At 41.8% G+C, this 25,709-nt stretch overlaps 1 protein-coding gene across 1 annotated transcript in view; it reads right to left on the minus strand.

Annotated features, from left to right (window-relative positions):
- Positions 1–4,000: 4,000 nt before the first annotated feature.
- ARSJ (arylsulfatase family member J) overlaps positions 4,001–25,709 on the minus strand; it is a 34,916-nt gene continuing 13,207 nt past the window's right edge. The window contains exon 2 of the mRNA XM_028744519.2: positions 4,001–8,326. Coding sequence (XP_028600352.1) covers positions 6,934–8,326 — 1,393 coding nt within the window. The 3' untranslated portion in view covers positions 4,001–6,933. The remainder of the gene's footprint in view (positions 8,327–25,709) is intronic.

Consider the following 25,709-nt stretch of genomic DNA (forward strand, 5'->3'; position numbering starts at 1 on the left):
TGATCTATAATTATATGTACCTGAATGGACAATTCATTTGGAATTTATTTGCTGATGAAGATTCATCCTTGAAACAGTTGACTTATCCCAGAAACACTGTTCTGTTCCAGTTTTGTTTGCTGTTCATTACTGCATTCTACACGCAGGGGTGTGGGAAAGGGGGAGGGGCGGGCCGCGCCATGTACCATCATTGGGGGGGGGGGAATAAATTATCAAGGAACAATTACTGCCCTACTAGGGCCGTTCATAAAAAAACCCTTTAAAAAAAAAAAAAAAGCCTGCTCCAAAGGTCTTATCTTACTACACTAGGGATTATATAGCTATTTCTGAAATTTTATGTATATCAGTTAATATCTTGACCTTCCTCCATGAAAATAGCTGTTTTCCTATGTCGTGAAGGCTGAAATGTCAATTCAGTGAAGCAAGGTCAAGATATTAACTGATATGCATGAAATTTCAGATATAGCTATATAATCCCTAGTTTAGTAAGAGAAGACCTTTGGAGCAGGCTTTTTTTTTTTAAAGAAAAGTTTTAATGAAGAAAGAAAAGGAAAAAGAAAAGCCCTACTGCCCTACCCTCCGCTCGGCTTCCTGGGTCCAGGAAAGTCGGCCTATGTGAAGAAAATGAGACTAGGCCGAGTAGATTAGATAATACAGAGCATGGTGAAATCACAATACAGTGGTACCTCGCAAGACGAATGCCTCGCAAGACAGAAAACTCGCAAGACGAAAGGGTTTTTTGTTTTTTGAGCTGCTTCGCAAGACGATTTTCCCTATGGGCTTGCTCCGCAAGACGGAAACGTCTTGCAAGTTTGTTTCCTTTTTCTTAACACCGTTAATACAGTTGCGACTTGACTTCGAGGAGCAACTCATAGCATGCAGTGTGGTAGCCTTTTTTGAGGTTTTTGAAGACTTTGGTGATTTTTGAAGCTTTTCCAAAACTTTTCCGACACCATGCTTCGCAAGACGAAAAAAATCGCAAGACGACAAAACTCGCGGAACGAATTAATTTCGTCTTGCGAGGCACCACTGTAAATAAAACCTCCCCTTCAGTAGTTTCAAGCACTACTACAGGTTCCACATAATATCTGCACTGCATTGTTTACTGTGACAGCACCTGAACTTTGGAACTCCCCGCCTATTGCAGCAAAGCACGTGCCTTTGCTAGACTCTTTTCGGACACCTGCTAAAAGCATTCTTCTTTAGGCAAGCATACCTAGATGCTTAGGAAGTTGAAGTGATTTCAATCTTAATATTTTAGCTTTTGTATGTTTTAAGGTAGGATTGTTATTTTTTCGTGATTTTACTGCTGTGGGTTTTTTTGTTTTTTGTTTTGGTAAACCACTTGCAGGTTTTTAAAAATAAATTTTATTAAATAAATAAACAATAAATATAAATAAAATAACACAAGCCAAAACACAATCCATCCTGTTGATTTAAGTAACTGTCTATAGTCGCCTACTTGTTATCAGAGGCCCAGAATCCACGTTCCTTTGTTAGAAAATATGAAATAAAATAAAACCATTTTTGCAGACAAAAAAATAAATAAAAATCAATGGGGGGGGGAGGGGGTGACAATAAATTTTCCGCACCGGGTACCACCTGACCTTCCTACGCCTCTGTCTACTCGTTGGTGCACCCACCACTACAATATTGTTGGACATTATCTATTGAAATTAATCCTGCCTTCGTTGTGGTGTTCCCTGATAGCAATTTATTACGTTTGCCATTTTCTTGTATATGGACTTATACATACATTATATGTGGATGTTTTATGATTTGTAAATTTTGGATTATGATCTAAGCATTAATAATACATTAATAATACTTATCATGGGACGCGGGTGGCGCTGTGGGTAAAACCTCAGCGCCTAGGACTTGCCGATCGCATGGTCGGCGCTTCGAATCCCCGCAGCGGGGTGCGCTCCCGTCGTTCAGTCCCAGCGCCTGCCAACCTAGCAGTTCGAAAGCACCCCCGGGTGCAAGTAGATAAATAGGTACCGCTTTATAGCGGGAAGGTAAACGGCGTTTCCGTGTGTGCTGCGCTGCCTTGCCAGATGCAGCTTGTCACGCTGGCCACGTGACCCGGAAATGTCTGCGGACAGCGCTGGCTCCCGGCCTTTAGAGTGAGATGAGCGCACAACCCCAGAGTCTGTCAAGACTGGCCTGTACGGGCAGGGGTACCTTTACCTTTTACCTAATACTTATCAGCCACGCAGTGCGGTTGAATTTGAGCTGCTTATCTCATTCAGCATCCCGTTCTCACAGTGGCCTATTGGATGCCTGCGGGGAAGCCGTAAGCAGGACTAAAGCACAACAGCACTCATCCCCCTCTGTGATTCCCATACACTGGCATTCAGAAACATTACTACCTCTGACCACCGAGGCAGAGCAGAGCCATCATGGCTAGTTGCCATCGATAGCCCCCTATCCTGCATGAATCTAATTCTCTTGCAAATTGCCATGCAAATTGGTTGCCATCACTGCCTCCAGTGGGAGCGAGTTCCACAGTTTAGCAATGCACCATGTACTTTATTTCATCTGCCCTGCATCTTCTAACAGGCAGCTTCACTGAATGCTCATGCGTTCTAGCACTATTGAGAAAAAAACTCTTCACTTTCTCCAAGCCATGCATAATTATAAGTTTCTATCGTGTCAACTTACTCACCTTTCAGCCAAACGAAAACGGCTCACATGCTGCAACCTTTTCCTTCTCATCTCCTTGATAATCTTGGTTGCCCTTTTCTGAACCTTTTCCAGCTCTACAATATCCTTTTCGAGGTAATGCTCTTCAACCAGGTCTTTTCTAATCCATTTAGAGCCGAAGTTGAGTCAATTTAACTCATAAAGGGCTGCCTATTTTTTCTGGCAGGACTTGTGTTGTCAAAGAACCTATTAGACAAGCAGAAATGCAGAAGACAAACAATTCCTCCCATGGAGATGCAGTGATCTGAAAACCTTTACCTAAGGTTTCGCCAGATGACCTGTTTATTGAGCATTCATCCTGAATTGCTTGAAGGGTGTTTATACACTTTCCCGTTAATCCTTTGCTCATACCACTCTTTTCAAGGAATTTCCCTGCTATCCCTGACCACAAAATGTCTGTTTCCTTTTTAAAATGTATACGTTGTGCTAGGGCAACAGAATGCTTTAATCCTTTTTAATTGTTCAAGGCAAAATTTATGCATGAACTAATGTGTCTTGAGGCACCATGAACTTGTTACACTCCTCTAGCTGTTAAGACACAGGAGACTATATATCTAATTTATCTCTTGGCTTTCCTCCAAGGTGGCGTATGCTCATTTTATTCTCATGGCAACATGGTGATATTGATTAGGCTGAAAGAGCTTAGCCTAGCCAAAGTTTGCCGAGTGTGCTTTGTTTCTGAGCAAAGATATGAACCTAAGTCTTCCACAGCAAAAACTGTGTCAATTACACCAGACTGGGTCTGTTCTTAATTGTATATTAAAGAATGGTGATCTGCAGAAATTTATTTTAGCATTAGGTTTCAAATAAATGCAGTAGGCTGTATAGTTTATTTTGCTGGTGACTGTTGCAGAACACACTAATTGGATAAACAGGATTTATCGGTTCCAGGCTTCAGCTTGTAGAGTACGAACTCATCGTGTTGTGGTCTTTCATCTCATTGTTCTCTCATTCTTTTTACACTGCTGTGCAGTGTTGATAATGGAGAGAGTTCCAGAACCCTTGGATCTAGAGGCCCAGTGCAAGAATACAACTTTTGTACCTTGAATGGAAACTTAGCAGAGATAGTATTTCTTACCTGTGTAAGGTATGCATATGTGTTGGTGTTACCAGACTAGTGTGACTAGTTCATCTTTTACAGACCTGATCCTACCCTCTCAGAAGGTGTCCAAAAGAAAGGAATGGGGGTTAATTTGAGATCCAACCCCCAAGAATATCTTTCTCTTGTGCCCTTGCAATCACAGTCCCTACTGATAGTCCTGGACGCAATATAGCAAGAGTGGTTAATGAGTTAGAAATTGCTTTATCAAATGTTGTTTATAGATTCATTTATGTGAAAACAGTAAAATATTCATTTACCAGTGATTTAGTACCAACCACAATTAAGGAACAGAGGCAATTGGCTTTCTAACCATCTTCTCGTCTTCACCTGCTTTGTGAGGATAATGGTGAAGGTTTCTACTGACCAGGGTAAGGTGGAGATAAGTGTCTGCCCAAAGCAAAAAGTCCAACTTCCATTTTCATATAAAAATTGCAAAACCATTTCAAAATCTGAAAACTGGGTTGTTGTTTTTTTTAAAAAACTTTTACAAAAAAAGACAAGAGAGGCTATTCTGATTATCACCATAAAAATAAACTATTTTTAATAGATACATAAATAAAATGTTTAGAGTTTACCCTTTTTCCATTCCCCCTTCCTCCCTCTTCTTTAAACATCCAAGAGTTTTGCTTCTATAAAGAAAAGTGTGTGACTACACAGCCAGATAACCACTTTAACATGCTTGCAGACAAAACACAGAATGGAAGAATGCACCCAGATAACTCCCCCTCTTACAGTTACTTCTGATTTTACAGTACTTGCAGATTATTGCTACATGAAACAACATTCTCTTAGGAATAACAGTGGACTAACAAATGACCCGCAGGAAAACTATGGGAGCAAAAAGTCATTGGTGTGCTGTACCTCAAAATAAATTATGTATGTATTACAAGCTGAAGTATTCCACTTGTTCACCTCGCCAATGCTGCCAAGTTACCAACCTGTCGCAGTTGTTACTGTTCTCCCCTTGTCTCAGGCCTCTTCTTCCCTTGCTTAGCTTCCTTCACAAACGGGACCTACTACAGACTGTTGTTTCAGGGTGAGACTACCCATGGATGAGTGAATAGTGAAGGGGTGGGGAACCAATGGCTCTCCAGATGTTGTGGCAGATCCACTTCCATTAGGCCCAGCCAGCATGGCCAATGAAGTTCAGGGATGATGGAAACTGCAGTCCAACATCATCAAGAGGGTCACAGGTTTCCTCTGTTTAGAACAGTGGGAGCTGGCCTTACATCAGCACCCGGAATGGGAAGTTCTGAAGTCTGGAATGGAAAGTGAAAATCCTTATCTTGTTTTCTACTACAGGTGTTGAGGTTTACATAGTGTGGCTAAGGCAGTGGTTTTCAAGCAGTGTGCTGTGGCACCCTGGGCTCTGATGCCCTCTTGCATCTCTGCTTCCCAAAGGCTAACACAGCTGTTTATTGCAGCAGCCTTGGTTACAAGCTATCCAGGCAAATGGTGTCTCTGGCTGGCTAGGCCCCTGTGAGGCAGTGTGAGTAGGCAACTCTATTTGGGGTGAGTAGCTGTGGCTGCCCAGAGGACTCCCAAGGAGAGGGGAGAACAGAGGAGTCTGAGGGAATACTCCACAAGGGAGGGTGATCAAAAAAGGGTGACATAACTGGGCTCCTAAGCCCCACAGGGGTGCCGCAGAAAGAATGTAGTTGACCAAGGGAGCCGTGGACTCAAAAAGGTTGAAAACCTCTGGGGTAAGGCATTTGCCAAAAACTATTTTCTGACCTCTCTCTCTTCAACAGAGGAAGCTGTGAACCATATTTAGACTATGCCCATCCATTCATCAGTTGGACATCCTGAATGAGCTTCTTCTCATTATCAGCTGCAGAACAGCTTGTGTTCATGGATCTTTGCCTTCTCCAATCAACAATGGGACCGGGCTGCATGCCTGGCTCTTTCTGCCGCTGGCTACAATCCATACATATAAGCAACCTCTTGCTAAGTCAGTAAGACCTTCTTTTGATATATGCTTCAAGGTTGAAGTCTGGCCACCTTAATGCACACAAATCACTTATTAAAGTGAATAGAGAAATCCTACTTATCTGAAGCTTCATATGTGCTGGAGTGCACACAGCCTTTTGGATTCAGACAGTTGGTATGCAATCTATCAAGCACTGCAGGTGAATACCTTTATAAGGCTGCAATTCTGTGAACAATTCTGTGTATATATTGTATGGGATTGTGCACACATAATCCAGCAAAGAGTTTCAATCTATAACTCTACATCTTTCTGTAATTATAACCATGTATTAGCAGTTTTGTATGTGTGTGCATAGCTTGTTTTTATTGGAAGGAATTGTAGCCTGGCACATTCTGGGAAGGAAAAAAATCCTTTCCAGTTGAAAGCTAGGCAAAATTTAATTAGAAGCAGCTTTTTCACAAGTTATTCAGGCTATTTCTGGTAGCTTAATGGCTGGCTGCGCTTCATCAAGATAACATAAGGGGGCAACTCATTTTAATGTTTCATCCCTTTTTTGGTCTTTATTTTCTCCCTGCAATGGAGAATATTTTACCAGTATAGCTTTTTACATGGTTATTAAAATAAACAGGTGCATTTGAACACATATCACCATGTGGTCTACAAAAGTAGGGTACAGAGACAGCATAAGACCACAGGGAGTTGCATTATACCAAGTCAGACCTTTGGTCCACCTAGCTCAGAATTTTCAGCACTGAGTGGCAGCAGATCTCCATGGCTTTAAGATAGGAGAGTCTCCCAGCCCTACCTGGAGTGGCTGGGGGTTGAACAGAGGATCTTCTGCATGCAACACTTTTGCTCTACCACTGAGCTGTAGCCTTTTCCCCTATGGTGTGAGCAATAATGTGTGAGTAACCCTCCACTGTGTGGAAGATAAGGAAGTGAGGGCAACTGCATCTGACATATGTCTCTGTTGCTACAACGTAAGACCAAAGAAAAATGGCACTTCTACTGTGTTGGTATGTCTGCAAATTATGAATTTTTGGGACTTTTTTGCTCTGGTTTAGCAATGGACTCTTGAGCCTAAACAGTTACCTGGAAGTTTAGCTACCACTACATTCGGTAGTCTTTCTCAGTATGTATGCTTAGGATTGCAGCATAAGAAACCATTGCAAAGCACCTTAGGGAACCACTGAAACTATCCACCTGCAAAGCACCTTAGAGAATGTCCTTTTCTTCTGTCAGGTTTCTTCTTGTTTTTATTTTTATTTTGCTTAGTGTCTGCTTTGTTTTTGCTGGGTTTCTTCTTCTTTTCATTCTCCTTGAACCATGGGCCCCAAACGCCTCCATTAAAATTGGGGTTACTCCTGGGGTCCTTAGGTGGGTATCGGACGGGGACAGCAGTCTTGTTGAACTGTGAAAGCCTACGCAACAGCTGCTTTACCACCTCTGGGTACTTACTGGAAAGGTCCACTCGCTCATATGGGTCAGCCGTGATGTTGAACAGCCACACGGTTTTCCCAGCGGTCCATGAAACTCGTTCGTTGTGCCAGCGACTGGGGCCAGCATTACTAAACGACTGCGGAGGGACCCAGTCGCTGTATCCTGGGTTCCCGGTCAATAGTTTCCAGTGGTTCACACGGATCGCTGACTGAATCGCTGTGTTCCATAGTCCAAAGCCAGCTGCCCAGGAACCGTTTTTGGCTTTGGTGTAGATAGGATCAATGTTGTGCAAAATATCCATCCTTGGAGACCGTCGGCCTTCACTTATGGTCTCCCACACATCATAGCCATCCAGTTCGGTGTCCTCATCAATCTGCCCTTCAGCTAACATGATTAGAGTAGGGAACCAGTCTGTTATGTGGATGAGCTCCTTGCACACACACCCCTTGTTTTTAAGCAGAGGGCTATGAACAAAGCCAACTGCTCGGATCCCTCCTTCCCAGTATGTCCCCTTGCTTCCTCTGAGAGGCCAGTTATTTCCACCGGCTGTGGGCTGCCCTCCATTGTCAGATGAGTAAATGATAATGCTATTGTTATAATAACCATACCTCTTTAATGCAAGAGTCACATTGTTGATAGCTTCATCCAAGCATGCCAGCATAGCAGCATACCTACGTCGGTTTATATTATTTATCGATCGGTAACGCTCGTAATACTTGCCTGGTGCCTGAAGTGGAGAATGGACAGCTTGGTATGCAATGTACAAAAATATGGGTTTCCTGGGGTTATGGGAGGCTAAGATTTGTTGCACTCTTTGCGTGTACATCTGCGTCGAGTACATGCCATTGTCATGATCCCATGCAGCATTGTCATTCTCATACAAGTCGTAGCCGCACATCCGAGGACTGTCGCATTTGTAATGAGTGTAATAATCGCCGCTGCCCAAGAGAGAGCCAAAAAAGGTATCAAACCCTCGCTGTGTTGGCATGCATTCCTTGCGGTAGAAGCCCAAGTGCCATTTGCCAACCATGTGGGTGGAGTAGCCAGCTTCCTTCAGCTTCTGAGGTAGTGTCACATTATCCAGCGGTAAACAGTTAGGCTGAGTGGGCCTTATGACTGAATGCTGAAGACCAGTATGGATTTGATACCTGAGAGAGAGAGAGAGAAGAGAGAGAAAAAGACACATTTTAGACAAAGGAGAAAAATGTAAAATGCATATATGCTACAAAGTCAGGACCTGGAGTGCACGGAGTACCATGAAGCACAGGCCTATGTTTGTTTACTTGGAAGTAAGCTCCACTTGGTTCAATGCACAGGAGTAAAGCTTTAAATTGGTGATCTGAGAGATGTCAGGTGGAGATTTTGTGTTGCGCACCACAATCCAGGTCTGGCCAAAAATTTATCCATCCCTACTGTGTTTACCAATCAACATTGCAAACCAGTATTCATTCATTCTTACTGGCATTTTACCTCACTATTCAACGAGAGAGAGAGAGAGAGAGAGAGAGAGAGAGAGAGAGAGAGAGGCGCACTCTCAGAGCTGTTCACATGTATACAGTACAATGGTACCTCGGGTTACAGATGCTTCAGGTTACAGACGCTTCAGGTTACAGACTCCACTAACCCAGAAGTAGTACCTCAGGTTAAGAACTTTGCTTCAGGATGAGAACAGAAATCGTGCGGTGGTGGCGTGGCAGCAGCGGGAGGCCCCATTAACTAAAGTGGTACCTAAGGTTAAGAACAGTTCCAGGTTAAGAACGGACCTCAGGAACGAATTAAGTTCTTAACCCGAGGTACCACTGTACTGGGTTCTGAGGCTGGAACTAACTTCCAGTATGTAAAGGATTGCATTATGAGGATGGTAATACCTTTTAGAAATGGTATCTATAATATATGAAATGTTCTGAAATACAATCAGAGTTTAGGGTAATTGTGGAATTTCTATTAAACAGCAACAACAACATATGTCACCCACATGAATACAAAATAGATTCAGCATGACAATTACTAAGTGGTACTGCAAAGCCAAATCAGTAAACACCCATTTGGCTCAGAAAATAAGGTATTTTTAAGCTGCAGAAGTCTTTCTATTAGTGAGAAAACATACAAAATATTAAGAACTACATAATGCCATGAAGGCTTATGTCTCTCTCACATTTTGACACTACTTATGCATTAAGCATTTCATGTTTCCTCTCTCTTCTTTTTTTAAACAAATGCTCATGCTCCTGAAGAAATTAAACAACTACTTGTGGATCTAGAAATACAAGGAGGTTAGCATTTTTTTTTTGTTATTTCCAAGTTGACACCCTAATTATTCCAAAGCATGCTTTATTATTTTCCCCCAATGCATGCACTTACTCAAAGGGTGCCTGAATGAAAACGTGTATAGAAAGCGACTATCACCCAATTCTGATGTTCTCTGGAGCGGTTTGATTGCAATTGTGCAGTGGTTGCTCCCTGCAATGTCAGTGACTTCCACAAATGCTTTGATGTTGATGAAATGGTTATGTGCCGACTACCAATGCCTGCCCCATCAGGGTGTGTGTTCATTCTAATATTATGCACCCCCACAAATTCTAGCCTTACCACATGAGCAGAAGTTGCAAGTTTTGCCAGCATCAGTATCCTTAAAGCAAATGCTCTGTGGTTGTACACAAGTTGATTACGAAACTGAATTACGCGTCTTACTGACAAAGGTTGCTTTTGGAATTCAACAGAAGACAAGAAACATGTTGTCTGTTTGTTAAAATCATAATGGACAATCTATAGCTGCTCCCTAAAGCACTGGATATGTGTTGGAGGGGGGGGGGTTAAATTTAAATCTGCAAGCCAAAACAGAAGTAATTTGCTGAATGGACTGAATTCATTATCACGGCTAATTAGACACTATTTATAAAGAACAAGCACACGCTAACCAATGATCTAGTAACATATCCTACAGTTTTGCAGGCTTTAAGGGCTGTTAAGAGGTGGGTGATTTGTGCTGTATCTGTAATACCGTATAAATTTTGGGCAATTGTATTTAATTAGATTATTCATTGCCTCAGACCCATCTCTTAGCCAGGACTTTTCGATGATTGTGCTAGTTATGCCAGTTCCACCAATCCAATATAAACTTAGATTAATCTATCATAAGTAGAGGCTTACGTTTATTTAACATAAGGAGAGGTTTACAATATTTATTCAACAATAGTGGAAGCTTGTTTTACATTAATTTCAATGGCACAACTGTTTGTAGAAACAGTACCATAATATTGCTCCCAGATGGATGCAGACGTTAAGCTAGACTTTGTTGGTTTCTGTGCACATGGAACTTTAGTTAAAGAAGTGATGCAAACAGTAACAAAGTGATGTTTGTTTCTGCCAACCAGACTGCACAAGCATTTTAACAAATGGCTTTAGGCCTGCACGCAAATCAATCATGTACAACTGGATGTAAAATTACATCCCAAACCTAGCTAAGATAAAGAGTTGTAACACATTTATTACAATGGGGCTTAAGTTTGCTTAACTTGGGCTAGAGTAGCGGCATGCAGGGCAGTACGAGGATTCCTGCATGGGGGCGCCTCATTCATGCCGCTCAAAATTATGTGCCCTGGGCTCTGGCCCTCCTGCCTCCCACATTAAGCCCTGCATGAGACTAAATCTCAGGGTTGTGGAATTTGAGCCCCATGTTGGGTGAAAGATTCCTGCATTGTAGGCTGTTGGACTAGATGACCCTCATGGTCCCTTCCAATTCTATAATTCTATGAAATAACAATAGGCTCATTTTCAGGAATGCCTTACGCCAGGGGCAGGGAACCTTTGGCCCTCCAAATGTTGTTGAACTGCATCTCCCATCAGCTCCAACCAGCATGGCCAATAGTGAAGGCTGATGGGTGTTGAAGTCCAACACCCATCTGGAAAGCCACAAGTTCCACACTCCTGCAATGTGGTGTAGTGGTTAAGAGCGGTGGACTCGTAATCTGGTGAACCGGGTTCACATCCCCGCTCCTCCACATGCAGCTGCTGGGTGACCTTGGGCCAGTCACACTTCTTTGAAGTCTCTCAGCCCCACTCACCTCACAGAGTGCTTGTTGTGGGGGAGGAAGGGAAAGGAGAATGTTAGCTGCTTTGAGACTCCTTAAAGGGAGTGAAAGGCAGGATATCAAGTCCAAACTACTACTACTACTACTACTACTACTACTACTCTTCTTCTTCTTCTTCTTCTCCTGCCACAGACAGATACCAACCCAATGCCATCAGCCCCTTCCTTTGTATCTCTCAGGATCTCCAATGGGAAGCTGCCTTTTTAAACATGGCCAGAGAAAGAACAGAGCTACTTGCCATTGAAGGATGCAAGTTGACGGGAGCATTTCAAAGCAATGCCCCATTATCTGCTTACCCAGAATGCAGTTTACCTTGAATGCAGAGAAACGTTGCCCATAATTCTTTGTGTGTGCACAGTCCTTCACACAGGCATATAATCTGAATGCAGCAGAAGGGGGGATAGGGGTAGAGGAGGGTGGTACACACTGAAGCAGGTGGGCAGGAAACAGCACCATTTACTTGATTTGTACCTGTGAAAGTCAAGATGTGCTTCAAAACTGTGTAATGCTTTCTACTGCCCACTGAGCAGAAGCCATTCAATCAGGCTAGCTGAATTGTTTCCATCCCAGCTGGTCATTCAAAGAACTGTAACTCTGATAGGCGCTGGAGATTGCTTTTTTCCCTTCTCTCTGCTTTTCTTTCGTGTGATGTCCTTCATATTGCATGCCTGAGGGATTGCTTTTTGTTATTGTTGCTGTTGTTATTGATCTGTAAACTGCTTTGAAAGTTGGTGGAAGAGTGGAATTAAAAATACTTTGAAAAGTGACAATATTTATTCCTATCGTACCTTGATACTTAATCAAGATGCTAAACAGGATTCTTCCAGGCTGTGCATTTTTAATAAATGTTTACCTAACTCCCACTGTTTTATCAACCCAGCAACTCCAGGAGAACACAAAAACTTCCAATGTTATAATCATGAAGCTTTGCTCAAGCAGGAGTTGGATCAGTCACTTTAATGCTTTGCTGGGGAATCTTCTATGCCAGGGATGTCCAACCAGTAGATTGCGATCTACCAGTAGATCCCCGGCTGATCCTGATAGATTGCGGAATCCTTATTGTGTACAAAAAGTTACGGGGGGAAAGCTTACAAACTCTGTGCAATCCCCCCCCCCAAAAAAAGCTCAACAACGCTCCTCCTCCCTCCAATGACAATGGGTAGATCACTGCCAGTTTTTTTTATACTGGGAGTAGATTGCAGTCTCTTGAGAGTTGGACATGCCTGTTCTATGCCACGGTATAAGGAGGCATAGCCCAATACTGGCAGGAATATGCTTATTTATTTAGAGCTCTTCAGTCAAAAAGGCTCCCATGCAATCTTACATACAATCAATTAAAATAAGACCTTGCCTGGATGCTTACAATCTCAAACATCAATCATCATCATTATTAGTTTATCATTGATTTTTATTGGGTTTTTAAAATAAATGCTGTAATTATTTGCTTTTAACTTTACAGATACTTTTTAATATCTCTTGCAAACTGCATCTTTCCTACTGAGGCAGCCTGATGGAATAGCTGCTGTCAGGGGACTCTTGAGGGAGAGGGAGGCCTGATGGAGCTGGTCATTCAGCAGAACGGGATGAAATGAGCCCTGCTTCCTAACTCTGAGGATGCTGCGCATTCCCTGCTAAATGCAAAGCTCTCTGGGAGCATCAGAGCCCAATGGAGCTCTGGATGACAGCCTATTTCATCTGCTATCACTGTGACTACATAAATGGCAATGACAGCGTAACAGATGGAAAGCATGTGTATGTGGCTATTGTTTTATTTGCTCTAAGTTCTGGCACAGTTGTAAAACTGAAGCTAATGTTCTCAGCCTTACCATTAATATTGTTCACTTTCTGAAGGGAAAAACCCTGATTGCATAATCAGCTTTCTTAACTTATATTAAATCTATACAGATGGAACACACGCACACACATGCACACAAAAGAGAAAGTTGGATGGAACCTAACCTTTGCTTGCCACGCAGACCCACTTCCCCTGAAAACTGAACTCTGAATAAAAGCAGATCTTCCTCTCTGTCCAACGTGAGCATATGCAACTTGAGAAACAAAAGCTTGGGTTATGAAGTCCTTGTACTGTGAACTCATGAATAGAAAGCCTCATAAAATGAAGGCTGGCATGTCTAAAGTAATTTAAAAGAACCTCCGTTTCCTTAATTATCAACATGTGTGCCTGCAGGTAGGCCATTTGGGCAGATATGCATCTTTTTAGCAAAATGCAGGCCTGTCATCATTCCACAACATGACTGACAACAATGCTCAAGGGAAACTGGCATGGAAGCCACACAAGTGCTAAGAGCACCAGAACCATTCTTTGTATTAGCATTCCCCAACCTACTACCTTCCAATGTTTTGGGCTACAACTCCCATCAGCCCCTGCCAAAGTATGCCCAATGGTCAGGGATGATGGGAGCTGTAGTCTAAAATATGTGGACGGTTGGGAAAAGCTGTTTTATATCCAAGACTACTTCAATGCTGTTATAAACACTAAAGTCTACTAGCTTCCTTTAGAGAGGGAGTATCCTCCTAATATACTTGCCAACTGCTTCATTGGAGCAAAAGATTCCTGCATTGCAGAGGGTTGGACTAGATGACTCTTGGGGTACCTTCCAACTCTATGATTCTAAGATAACAGACTTTAGGCTTCCCATGATTTGAAAAGAGACCTTCCAATGTCACCTTTGTTCTGGTTTGTTTCATTTTTATTAGTGTATTATTCCCATGTATTCATGCAGATCTATGGTGCAGCCACACTTGGAATACTGTGTACATTTTTTGGTCACATTTAAAAAGATCGCTGTAGATATGGAAAAGGGTCAGAAAAGGGGCAACCAAAATAGTCAAAGGGCTGGAGCAACTGCCCAATGAAGAAAGGAGTATTTTGGGACATGTCAGAGGACCTTTTTGGCTGACTGCTAAGTGGCAAAACAGACACGATATACTTTATATGCATGATCATTGTGGTTTTACTTAAACTGCTCCTGCTTTAATAATGTAACCATTACTGGCAATGGCCAAGTATGCCTTTTGCCTAGTCTTGAAAGACAGCAGTAACCCTCCCTACTAATCTGAGATCTAGCAACCATCCACCACCCTCCCTAAAGAGAGTCTGTTCCAATGAGTTCTGTGCTGCTTGAAGTTTACATCTGGTATAAAGAACACTGCCTAATCGTGTCAAGGGAATTACCAGAAGCGTCAGAGGCTTTGTGTGCCTCTCAAACATAATCTCATACTTTGGGATGGGCTGAGGCTCAGTCACAGAGTGCATGTTTTTAATGCAAAAGGTCTTGGGTTCAATCCTCAGCATCTCAATGTAGGGCAAGGAGAGACTCCTATCTGAAAACTTCATGATCCACTCTTGGTCAATGTGGACTAAAGAGACCAATGGTCTGACTTGGCATCAGGCAGCTCCCCATGTTCCTAAACCAAGGTGCTGGGTATTACCAGTCTTCTAACAGTCCTTACCCATAATTCATTCCTTTCCCACTACTGCTGAAAGCAGCCCTTTAAGCAGCTCCTTGGTCTCCATCACACAAGTCTGACAAGGGCTTGCTCAGCAGATGATCTCTGGTCTTGGGAATTCACTCTCTCTGATTTGCTAAAGTATGAACACATGAATTTCCCACAAACTATTTAAGACTTCACTAAGCATGCTTTCCGTTACTGGGGATTGGCATGGGAAAATTTTAGGTTGTATATTTTTAATCTCCATTTTTAGCACATTTGATTTTGTTAGCTATTGGATATTGGAGGGTTTGTTTTTTGTTTTTTTTTACTCTAAGCCTACAAACGGGGCTGGTTAGAAATTCAAATTAATACGCAAATGCCTCTGGAGGCATTCTGACTGAAATAATGAATGAGCCAATAGCGACGACTTCATAATTTATAGACAGGATAGAAGTAATTACCAAGCATGCATGTGAATGTTTTGATGAAATATCCCAGGGGTGAAATGTGTAGCTTAATTAAATTAAATATAATTACATTTTAGAAGCCACAATAGTAGTGTATATTCTGTGGCTGTGTACACACTCTCATTTACTTTGCATCCAGAACGTTCTCCACTGCTGGTTTGAGTAGTGGCGGACATAGCAATATCTATCCTGTTGTTTATTGAGAACTATTGTATTCTGATGAATTTTCCCTTAAACCAGCTTGGATCCATTTTTTGCAAGGGGGGGGGGTGTGACCTAGCTGTGCTTTTAGGCAGTATTGTGCATTTTAATTTCTTAAAATGCAGATCTTTAAATTCCTAAATTGGGAGGAGTCTTGAGAGGACACATGGAAAGCAGGGGCTGGGGGCTGGTATGGCCCATGGATTGTCTCCGCTCTGATCTAAATGAACAGAAAGTTTTGCTGCCTAAGAGTAGATCAGAAACAGGGCCCCACTGTGTTTTTTAATCCTGACTTGCCCTTGCCATATTGTGTTGTTCTGCAAATAAGGAAGTCAAAGTAAGCTTTCCTTCGAAGGTCTAAAAATATATACGATTGTCACAAAATAATAAAGGTTTATGCACCAGATTATGGTGTCCACATAAAGCCTTTGTACTTTCAGTATTAAATGTTGAGTATACTCTTGGCAGCCTAATAAAAGAAGATGCTATTGCAACAACAGGTACCCAACGTTGAATTCATGCCAGAAATTAGCTCATAATCTTCTAAGAGAAACTAAGTTTTGCTTCCAAGAACGAACAGCTTCAATGTGAATAGAAGGGTGTGTGTCTTTAATACTCAGTGTGACAAATGTGTATGCTGGGTTTTAACCAACATTCATGCTTTTCACGTGTGTTATGAAATTAAAGTCAAAGCATGCCTGACAGGCTGCCTTGTACTGGGTTAGATGAGTTATCCAGCTGGCTCAGAACTGACTGCTTGGTGTTGTCTACATTGACTAACAATGGCTCTCAGAGGCCTTTCACAGCCCTACCAGGAGATGCAAGGGACTGAACGTGGATTTCCCAATGAGCTACAGCTCTTCCCCGACAGTAAGCCTGGACATGTGCCTAATCACACTTTAACACACATGTCTGCAGGTGTAACTGTGGAGGCATGATATTTTGAAGTCTTTTATCCAGAAGCATTCCACACCACGGGAGAGACTGCATTATGCCTTTATATCTAGCATTAGTTTGGGCTCCTAAAACCCTTCCAATATGGTTCAAAAGTAGAAGCTCCTTTGTGGGTTTCCTTAAGGTTCCTAACCATCCCAAGGAAAAATAACATGGATAGAGGCAAGGGAACTAAGAAGAGGAGGCAAAGGTGTTATTAGGTTATGTGAAGGCTCCATGAAGTTGAGCAGGCTAGAAGCCTGAGTGAGAAAACTGGACCATGGAACAGCTTTGAAACAAAATACATCATGATCTATTGTGGGGAGACTTGGTTTCCTGAGCGAACGAGATACCCAAGGAAAAGGGTGGTAAGATTAAGGCTAGGGCTAGGGGAAGGGCAGAGTGCTTTGTAACAAAAGGTAGGCTGCTAGTCAGGAGGTACAATATTATAAGTTTCATTGGGTAGTCTTAGGAGCAAATTCTCAGAAAACGCGCTACTCCATCCATTATCAATTAATTTATCTACAGGATGGCCCACAGTGGTGCTCATTTCAAACAAAGTCAAGGAATAGGCAGTCCAAATTTTTCAGGGGCTAGACTGACAGAACAAGTGATTTGGAAAGTCCTTTCAGATTCCTTGCCTTGAGCTGCAAACATTCTGGAAACTAAGTTTTATATTTTAGTAGCTGGGAGAGATAGACAGAAAAATGGGAGCAACTGCTGCTTTAAAAGATGAAAACACCCAGGCAGATTAACCAATCTTAGGGTCAGTCACAATTTGTACAAATTTTAGTTCCAGCTATCCAACTCAGGCTCACTGAGAACATAAACTGCAACCCAAAACCCTCACCAATATATCACTTGACAGCTTTTAACTAAACTCAATGCAAGTCTTTCTGGCTGAAAAGCTCTTTGTCACAAGGTGAGCAAAAAGCAAGCACCTTCAGCAAGCAAAAATTGGGGATCCCAGAAACATCAAAGGAATACAAGACAACCTAGTTGCAATGAATTCAACTGACATTAACTTTGACCATCAATTAACCTTCCCTTCCTAGATTTTTCCAGGTGTCCTTTATTAAAAAAGCCTACTTCTCTGTTGTTGCTGGGGCTTTTAAGAGAGCACATTGGCATTTGGCTCTGCCTGACATTTTTTTTTTTTTGTATACCTCTTAGGCATTCAAACAGATTTATGCAAGGCGGAATGTAAATTCTCATCAAATTAATTTAGAAGTGATGACACAGCACACTGATTAGGGATCACTGTATACCTGATGTGAAATAAAAGGCCTTCTCTTCTTTTCATGACCTTTGAACATTTTATTATTTCAGTAATTGCCTAGTTGGGGTCCAGAGATATTTTAGAATGCTAGAAGGTGGACTGCCAATAGCTGCCTTTCCTTTGTTACCATTTATCGACTGCATCAGATGCAGGGAACGTCAGGTACCACATTGGTTTCATTTACATCAGTTGCTATGTAGGGACAAGGAAGCAGTTCCAAAGGGATGTGTTGTCATTAGTATATTGAGAAATATAGTGTATTTCGAAATAAGTTTAAGGGTATAAGGAGGGGGAAAGAATCAGACATCCTTGTTCTTGAAAAATGTATACTGAATTTGGTTATGGGAACATTTGATGCTGACATGTCAGTTTTCTGCTAAGTCTCATAAGCTTCCACTTCCCCCTTTATTTATACAGCAGTACATAAATATTTTGTGAATTATACTTCTCTGATCCACGGGATGAATCTAGGCTTTCTCCTTCCAGGGTTGTGTCTCTTGTGTTATTACAGACTCATTATATCTTCTAGAGTCAACAAAGAGTAATCCCACACAAAAAAAACCCAAGAAACAGCAAAAAGAAATCCAACTCCATAGCTCACACTGAAGAACAGAACAGCAAATGCCATACTTGGCATTGTCAAGATAAAGCAGCATTAAGACGGATCTACCATGCAGATATTGCACTGTGTCTGCTGACAAAGGCTTACAGTTGAGATCTGCCACTTGAGGGCTGTCAGGACCATGCTGGCAAGACAGCTCTGGAGCCAGAGCCAGGAAGAAAGTCTAAAGCAAATCAAACTAGAGTCCCTAGGCCTATCCAATGGTTTCTGTAGAACGATGCACCAAAGAACATATGCTGAAACAAGCCAAGACTGGAACTACAGGCAGTCTACTGGACACAGTTCTAGCCCTCCAGGTCAGGGAAGCACATAAGAAAGAAGGCCAGTTAAATCAGGTCCCTAGGGAGAAGTCAGAGATGGAGCATGGCAAGCAATCTAGAGACAGCCAGCAGTGCTACTGCTGTGGACTATAAAGATCTGGTACATCGTGAGTCCGCATTTCTCATGGTGCTTGCCGAATAACCAGAACAGTCATTCAACAAGCAAACAGGAACGACTGAGCTAAAGCAAGCTAAAGCCAGAGATTTTCAGTTTAGGGTCTTTATTGTGGCTGGAAGAGGTTACTATGGGCTCAATTGGATGAGCCTGTATCAGCCTGAACAACTTTACAGTGGAAAAAGGAACAAACGTCACTTAAAAACATGAGCAATTTCAGAATGTTGCTAAACTTCTTGAGTGCTTTCCTTTGATTCCTAGCCTGCGTAATCATAGATTTGTGGTTTTTACCACCAACTTCACAACAGACCCTTCCTTACATACAGTATATAACATGCATCCTATATGTCCTTTTACTGGTGTTTTAAGTGGTTTTCTTTCTTTTTCTGCTGACTGAAACAAGTTTGTCCAACTTAATCCACAGGTATCCCCTCCCCATCGTAATCAAGTTCATAAACTGAAAAGGTTGTCTTCTAGTTTGTTCTTCTAAGAAGAATGCACCTGGATTTGTATTAAAATATGATTGTAATACAATAACTTGTACTGTGCAAATATTTAGTAAGCCACTTGGAGCCTTTGAAGGCTATGAAGTGAGATGTAAGTACTCTATTCTAAATAAAGTATTTTTTGACAAGGAGACATAGATTCAAAGGCCTTTCCTGATAGGTGCCCTCCATAAGGTTTCCAGACCTTTATCTCTGCATTTCATATCTTGTCTAGCTAGCAGAAGGTGTATAATTAAGTTCCTGAATCCCATTCTTCCATTCATGTGGTAAATTTCATGTGGCAATAGCAGAGGACTTTGCATCTTCACAAGGCAGGAAAGTTCCATCTGCATTCATAATCTAACAGCTAAATTAGAGGAACCTGAATGCCTTTTTAAAATATGACAGAAATACACCTATAAAACTCTTCGCCTAAACAAAGTGCCAGATCTGATGTTACTTTCTAAACTGGATATGTAATGTGACTTGGACTTCTATGTATCTCCTCTGCCCATCTGCCTTCCCCAACTCACCTCTGTTGATAATGAACATTTGACTTGACCAGGAGTCTATCTGAATTCTCAAATTCAAGATCTCTGATAAAGATGAATACTGTTTTGCTTTCTATTGGGGGAGGGGGAATATCTGTCCTTTCATAGTGCATTTGAAAAGTAACATCAAACCAGAACTTACGTGTAAAACACACACAATTTTAATGATTTATATGTGTGTATGTGTATGTTTGTTCATATTTGTTTACAAGCCTTTTCTTATCAGGACATTCCCTCCTGTCCTGACAGCATATCTTTTCCAGACTTGAAGTACAAATTATGGAGATTTATTGCTGCAAAATGAATTGTGCTTATATGTATTTTTGGCATGATAATACTGGTGTAAAGTACAAAATGTTCCCTAAGAACATTTTAAAATGTATGCATGACTTTTAGCATGAGATGGTGAAGGAAATCTACAACACGAAAATGCCTCTGGAAACAAAAGAACATATGTGAATAGGTAGGAATCACAGAGCATGTTGCTTGCTGAAATGAAGAGCATCTCTAAAAATGGTTCATTTATCGTGGTGAGCAAGGGATGCCACATAAAAGAACTCAGTTTTTCAAAGAGCAGTATCTTGTTTGTGTAAACTCTTTCGCTGTTCCCAGACAAAGTGCTTCCTCCTACATAGCTCCTGAGGAATGTGCTTATATGACTTCTCAGAAACACAAGGTCAAACTCTTTCCAATTATGGCAGTCTCTTCCAGTTGCTTTATAAACAGTGTTTAAAGGCCTGGTGTGATCTAAAAGGAATCATCACCTGAAGCCATCACTGAATAGCGTTATGATGGTAGGCTACGGATTATAGAGATAAAACAAAATATCTATATAACTTTGTGCAAAATGCAAAAAAGGGGGAGGAAACAACTGTGTAATAGATTATTTCTTGCTTTCATTTGTTATTTCTGGGTGGGAGCTGCTTCTCCATAGCTCTGCCCATGACTCTATGGTAGAAATATCAACAAGTCAGTACAACTTGGGACTGAGGCTCCTTGGGTTTATTGCGAACTTGTCCACATGATGCCACCATAATCAAAATGCTGTCTCGTATTATTTTTCCATTCAGTTAGGATATATTGCTTCCATGGAAAATTTGGTAAGGAAAAAAGACCCCATAGAAATGGTAAATCTGTATTATATCCAGGCAGCGAAGGAGGGAAAGGGATGCCATTTTGATTAAAACATTGTGTGGATCCTGTGGAAAAATTGCATACATAAGCAATACCAAGTGCTAGCAGAGTCACCTAATTAACACAAATGGAGTCCAGAGAGAGAGAAAAGACCTGATAACACTTTACTGAGCAAGCTGAATTAAAAGAGTGTATAATTTGAGGGGAAAGCAACAAAGAGGCTTTGTCTTTTTAGTTCAGGCCTTGTAGGGAGATATTCAATGAAACATATAGAGGAAAAAATATCTCAGAACTACACAGCCAGTTAGAAAACATGCTACCTCAGTAGAGATCACAACGTTCTGCCTGGTTGCTAAACAAGACCACCTCCCTCTTTTTAGCTGACTTATTGATAACAGAATTAGCCTTTAATTAAGACACAGAGTGATCCTTGCTGTTGCATTGCCAACATCAATTCTGCAACAAATTACCATGTAGAAGCACCACTTTCACATAAGACTGGTCAGTGAAAACTTAGGGCTTGCCGATCACAAGGTCGGCGGTTCAAATCCCCACTATGGGGTGAGCTCCCGTGCCTGGTCCCTGCTCCTGCCAACCTAGCAGTTCGAAAGCACATCTAAGTGCAAGTAGATAAATAGGTACCACTCCAGCGGGAAGGTAAATGGCATTTCCGTGTGTTGCTCTGGTTCGCCAGAAGTGGCTTAGTCATGCTGGCCACATGAGCCAGAAACTGTACGCTGGCTCCCTCGGCCAATAAAGCGAGATGAGCGCCGCAACCCCAGAGTCGTCCGCAACTGGACTTAACAGTCAGGGGTCCCTTTACCTTTACCTAACACAAGAGAATTTAGGTGATTCGCCTAACTAAATCAAAACACTTTGCAGAAGAAAAGGTGTTTAAAACACTGTTGTGCACCATCCACAAAGAGTGGCTATTTTGCAATACAATGTTTTTGCCCTTTTTTGCCCTTGCACATCCCAGATCTTGCTGTCCACATGGGTGCAATATCTGTGCCCTATAATTCCTTTTACTGAGCTTCTTTGAAATTACCTAAGCATCTTTACAGAGAGGCAGGAGTCAATTGCTCCAAAAGCTAGTGAAGGTCAAACTAACCTTGGCTCAGATGTTAAGTAGACTTGATTATTATGAGCTTTCATGCTGACTGCATAAGGAGGGGAAACCTTATTTGTTTTCCAAGAGTTCTCTCTGCCAGGTTGTAATGGGGATGGGTCATTGCCATCCCTTTCATCCTGAAAGGGCTTGAAGCTTTGCACGCATTCCAACAAGCACTTGCAAGCCTCAAGAGTGCTTGAGAAGTGCCTGTCTTTACATACTCTTCCTTCCTGAAGACCAAGAATTTTTTCTTCTAGACAGGCTCTGGTAGGGAGTCCGAGCCCACTGTAGACAGAGACTCTAAGTCCCTGGTGCTGTGCAGAGCATGTGTAGCATCCATTTCTTGCTGGGAATTCCACTGTTTGTAGTCTACCCCTTGTCATAGATCATTTCCTGTTGAGATTTATGCTTTCAGCATCTTTTCCCCTCTGTAGAAGTGGGGGGCCTATTAGGATGGGTCTTTTTTATGCAACTTCTGCATGAGAGGTCCAGAGGGCAGCAACACAAGAACAGGTCTTTTCCGCAGTGGCTCCCCATTTGTGGAATGCTCTCCCCAGGGAGGTTCATCATTATACACCTTTAGGCGCCAGGCAAAAATGTTCTTCTTCAACCAGGCCTTTGGCTGATTAACATTCTATGTCATTTTAAATGTGTGTGGTTTTTTTTGAGGGGGGGTCATTGTTGGTTTGTCTTGTTTTTATTATGTATTTTGTGTTTTTATTTTGTATTTTTATGCAGTGAACCCCCCTAAAAAATATAGTTCCAGCTCCAAACAGGACTGCCTTCCCTTTCCCAGGAGATTTAGATTAGCAGGGCCAGCAAAATTTGCAGAGATTCTTATGAAATTACCTTCTCCTACAGTCCATAAACTACTTGCTGCATTAAGTTCTGAAGCATGTCATTTTATATCTATCACAATATTTTAATAGTCTGTAACGTGATCGTTAAATTTACAATCCATAAACTATACACAATGTTGTTGTTTTCTTCTAACTTAGAAAATCTTGGGCCACAGTATTATTTGGTACATCAGCAATGCATGAGTATTAATTTTATTACCAGGTACTTGATCTTGCAGTGGTATTTGTATATCATTCCTGTGTATTAAAAGCACTTCAAATGCATTATGTAGTTGCAATCCCTACAATAACCCTGTAAGGGTGGGACAAGGAACCTATATGTCCCTCTTATGTTGCTGGAGTTCATTTCCCATCAACCCCAGCCATTGGCCAGGCAGGCTGGCTGGGGTTGATGGGAGCTGGAGTCTGACAATATATGGAAGGCTACAGGTTCCCCACCATTAAGAACAGGAGAATAGCCTGCTGGATCAGACCAATGGTGAAAGGTAAATCAGCAGTATTATTCCCCTTATTGCATATTGGGAATGAGGGGCTGAAGCTGGGAGAGAGTGGGTTGCTTAAATCCCCCAAACAAGTGATTTTCAACATCACCCCATATATGACTATTTTGCACCCAGTACTGCTTATTGCAGGGCAAAATCATGCTTCCAATTATTGGCTGTTTGTTGAAGCAGGAAATATGTAGTTTATTCCACAAATCACATAATCCTACTTGTACAACGGAATGCCTCCTGCAATCTACAGGATCGCTCTGTAACTATTTGGCAGAAAGTGATTTGTGATCACACTTGGTGTAACTGTGAGCATATTTGCCCCCCTTGCAGTGCCAGCCCTACCATTAGGTAGAGTGGGAGGCCACGTCAAGCAGATAATTTGGGTGTCATGAAAGGGCAAAAAATGGTTAGCTATTTAATTTATTGTTGTGGTGTTTTTACTACCAGGGAGGAGAGGGGAAAGAAGTGCTTGTGGGGTTTTCAGCCTCAGATGCCCCCAAAAATGTGGCTGGTAAAGGGTACCATGTACCTTGTCCCAGGCAACAAAATGTCTGCCTCTGTGGCTTTCCAGTAATGTGAGGAGACTTAAAAGTTGGATTTTATAAATTGAAAGTGCCCAAAAGATTAATTTGGTAATAAAAACAGTTTATATAAGGAAATCATTTTAGTTTGGCTCAACATAACCTACATAATTTTATGCCTGGTATTAGCAGCTGATAAGCAAACAGCACTAGGCATATTTGAAATACTTTAATTCCACTGTTCCCTGGCTGGTATTATATCAGCACCAACTGTCACAGATAGCTTTGCAGTGCAGTAATAGTTGCAATTTTTCCTCTGGAATAGCCACAGATTAAGAAATATGCAGACCACAAATTAAACAGCTCCTAAGGAAAACAGGATCAAATTAGCTTGTTAAATTCAACATGTCTTACATGCCAATCTGCAGTGCTAGGCTACACGGAGCCTTTAAACTCCCTGTCTATCTTAGATGCTGCCTCTCCAGCAAATTGCCCAAGGTGGAGCAATACCAACTTTCAAAAACAACAACAAAAGAAATTAGGACTCTTTGCTAAAGTGACAGATAAACAGTAGCAACAGGGTGGATTCAGGGGGCAAGTCTAAAAGTGGCAGCAATAAAAGGGGAAGGAGCTGGAGCTCCCACTACAAAATCATCCACCCCATAACCTGTGAAATGCCATCAGTGTTATAATAGCCATCATTAAGAGACTAGTCAACATGGTGCCCTCCATAATGTTCTTCAGACTCCAGTTCCCACCAGTCCCAGCCAATGGCTTGTACATGACATTCATCCACTGCACCTTTCCTTCTCCCTTCTCAATGTACAATATTAAACCAGGATGTCTGTAATGAAATCCACATACCCACTGGGAAATGGAGGAAGCTATTTTCCTATCCCACTCCAGCCTGCAAAAAAACCCCAACACCACTGCCCTTGAAGCAATGCTACATCACGATGGAGTGTTGCTTCCATAGGGCATTTTATCCTAAATGAAAAGGGAATGTCACTAGGTTGCTGACGGCAGTTCAGATAGAGATAGAGATAGATAGAAATAGAGATGATAGAGATAGAGATGATAGAGATATTCTATTTTAAAAGGAGTTGGAGAAGAAATCCTCAACCACCTAATCTTTAATGGCAAGCCCATAGTCCCACCTTCCTTCATGTCCTGAGAATTTCCCCATTCTTGAAGATTAACTTGCTCTTCAAAGGCCGTGCATTACTGTGTACAATTTTGGTCTAGACATCTCAGAAAAAGGCAAACCAACACTGTCAGAGAACTAGAACTCCAATTTTTTTCAGAGGGCAACTCCTCCATAAAGGAAGGTTACAATGCTTGGGGATTTTTAATTTTAAGGGGGGAAAGTAAAGTAAAGGGAAACATGACAGAAGTTTATAAAATGATGCAAGACATTGAAAAAGTGGATAGTGAGAACTTTTTCTCACTCTCTCACGAATAATAGGACTGGAGGTCACCCAATGAAGCTGAACAGTGGAAGATTCAGGAGGGAAGGATGTGCTTCTTCACACAGTGCATAGCTAAATAACGCAATTCACTACAAGATGGAGTAGTAATGTCCACAAACCCTGGTAGATTCCAAAGCTGATTAGACAAATTAATGGATCAGAGGGAGCATGTCTCTGAATACCAGCTGCAGAGGAACAGCTGAATGAAAGGTCTAATGCACTCCTATCCTATTGAGGGCTTCCCACAGGCATCCGGTTGGCCACTGTGGGACGAGATAGGCCTTTGGATCAGATCTAGCATGGCTGTTCTTCTGTTAGTGCACAGTGTTTCACCTGTACCTTAAGACAGTAGCAGAAGAACCGTGGAGAATGAATACCTCCTAATTACTCGCACAATCCACCAAAAGCTGGACAGCATTCAA

The sequence above is a fragment of the Podarcis muralis genome, chromosome 9 (genome assembly GCF_964188315.1).
Source record: "Podarcis muralis chromosome 9, rPodMur119.hap1.1, whole genome shotgun sequence".
NCBI classification, from domain to species: domain Eukaryota; kingdom Metazoa; phylum Chordata; class Lepidosauria; order Squamata; family Lacertidae; genus Podarcis; species Podarcis muralis.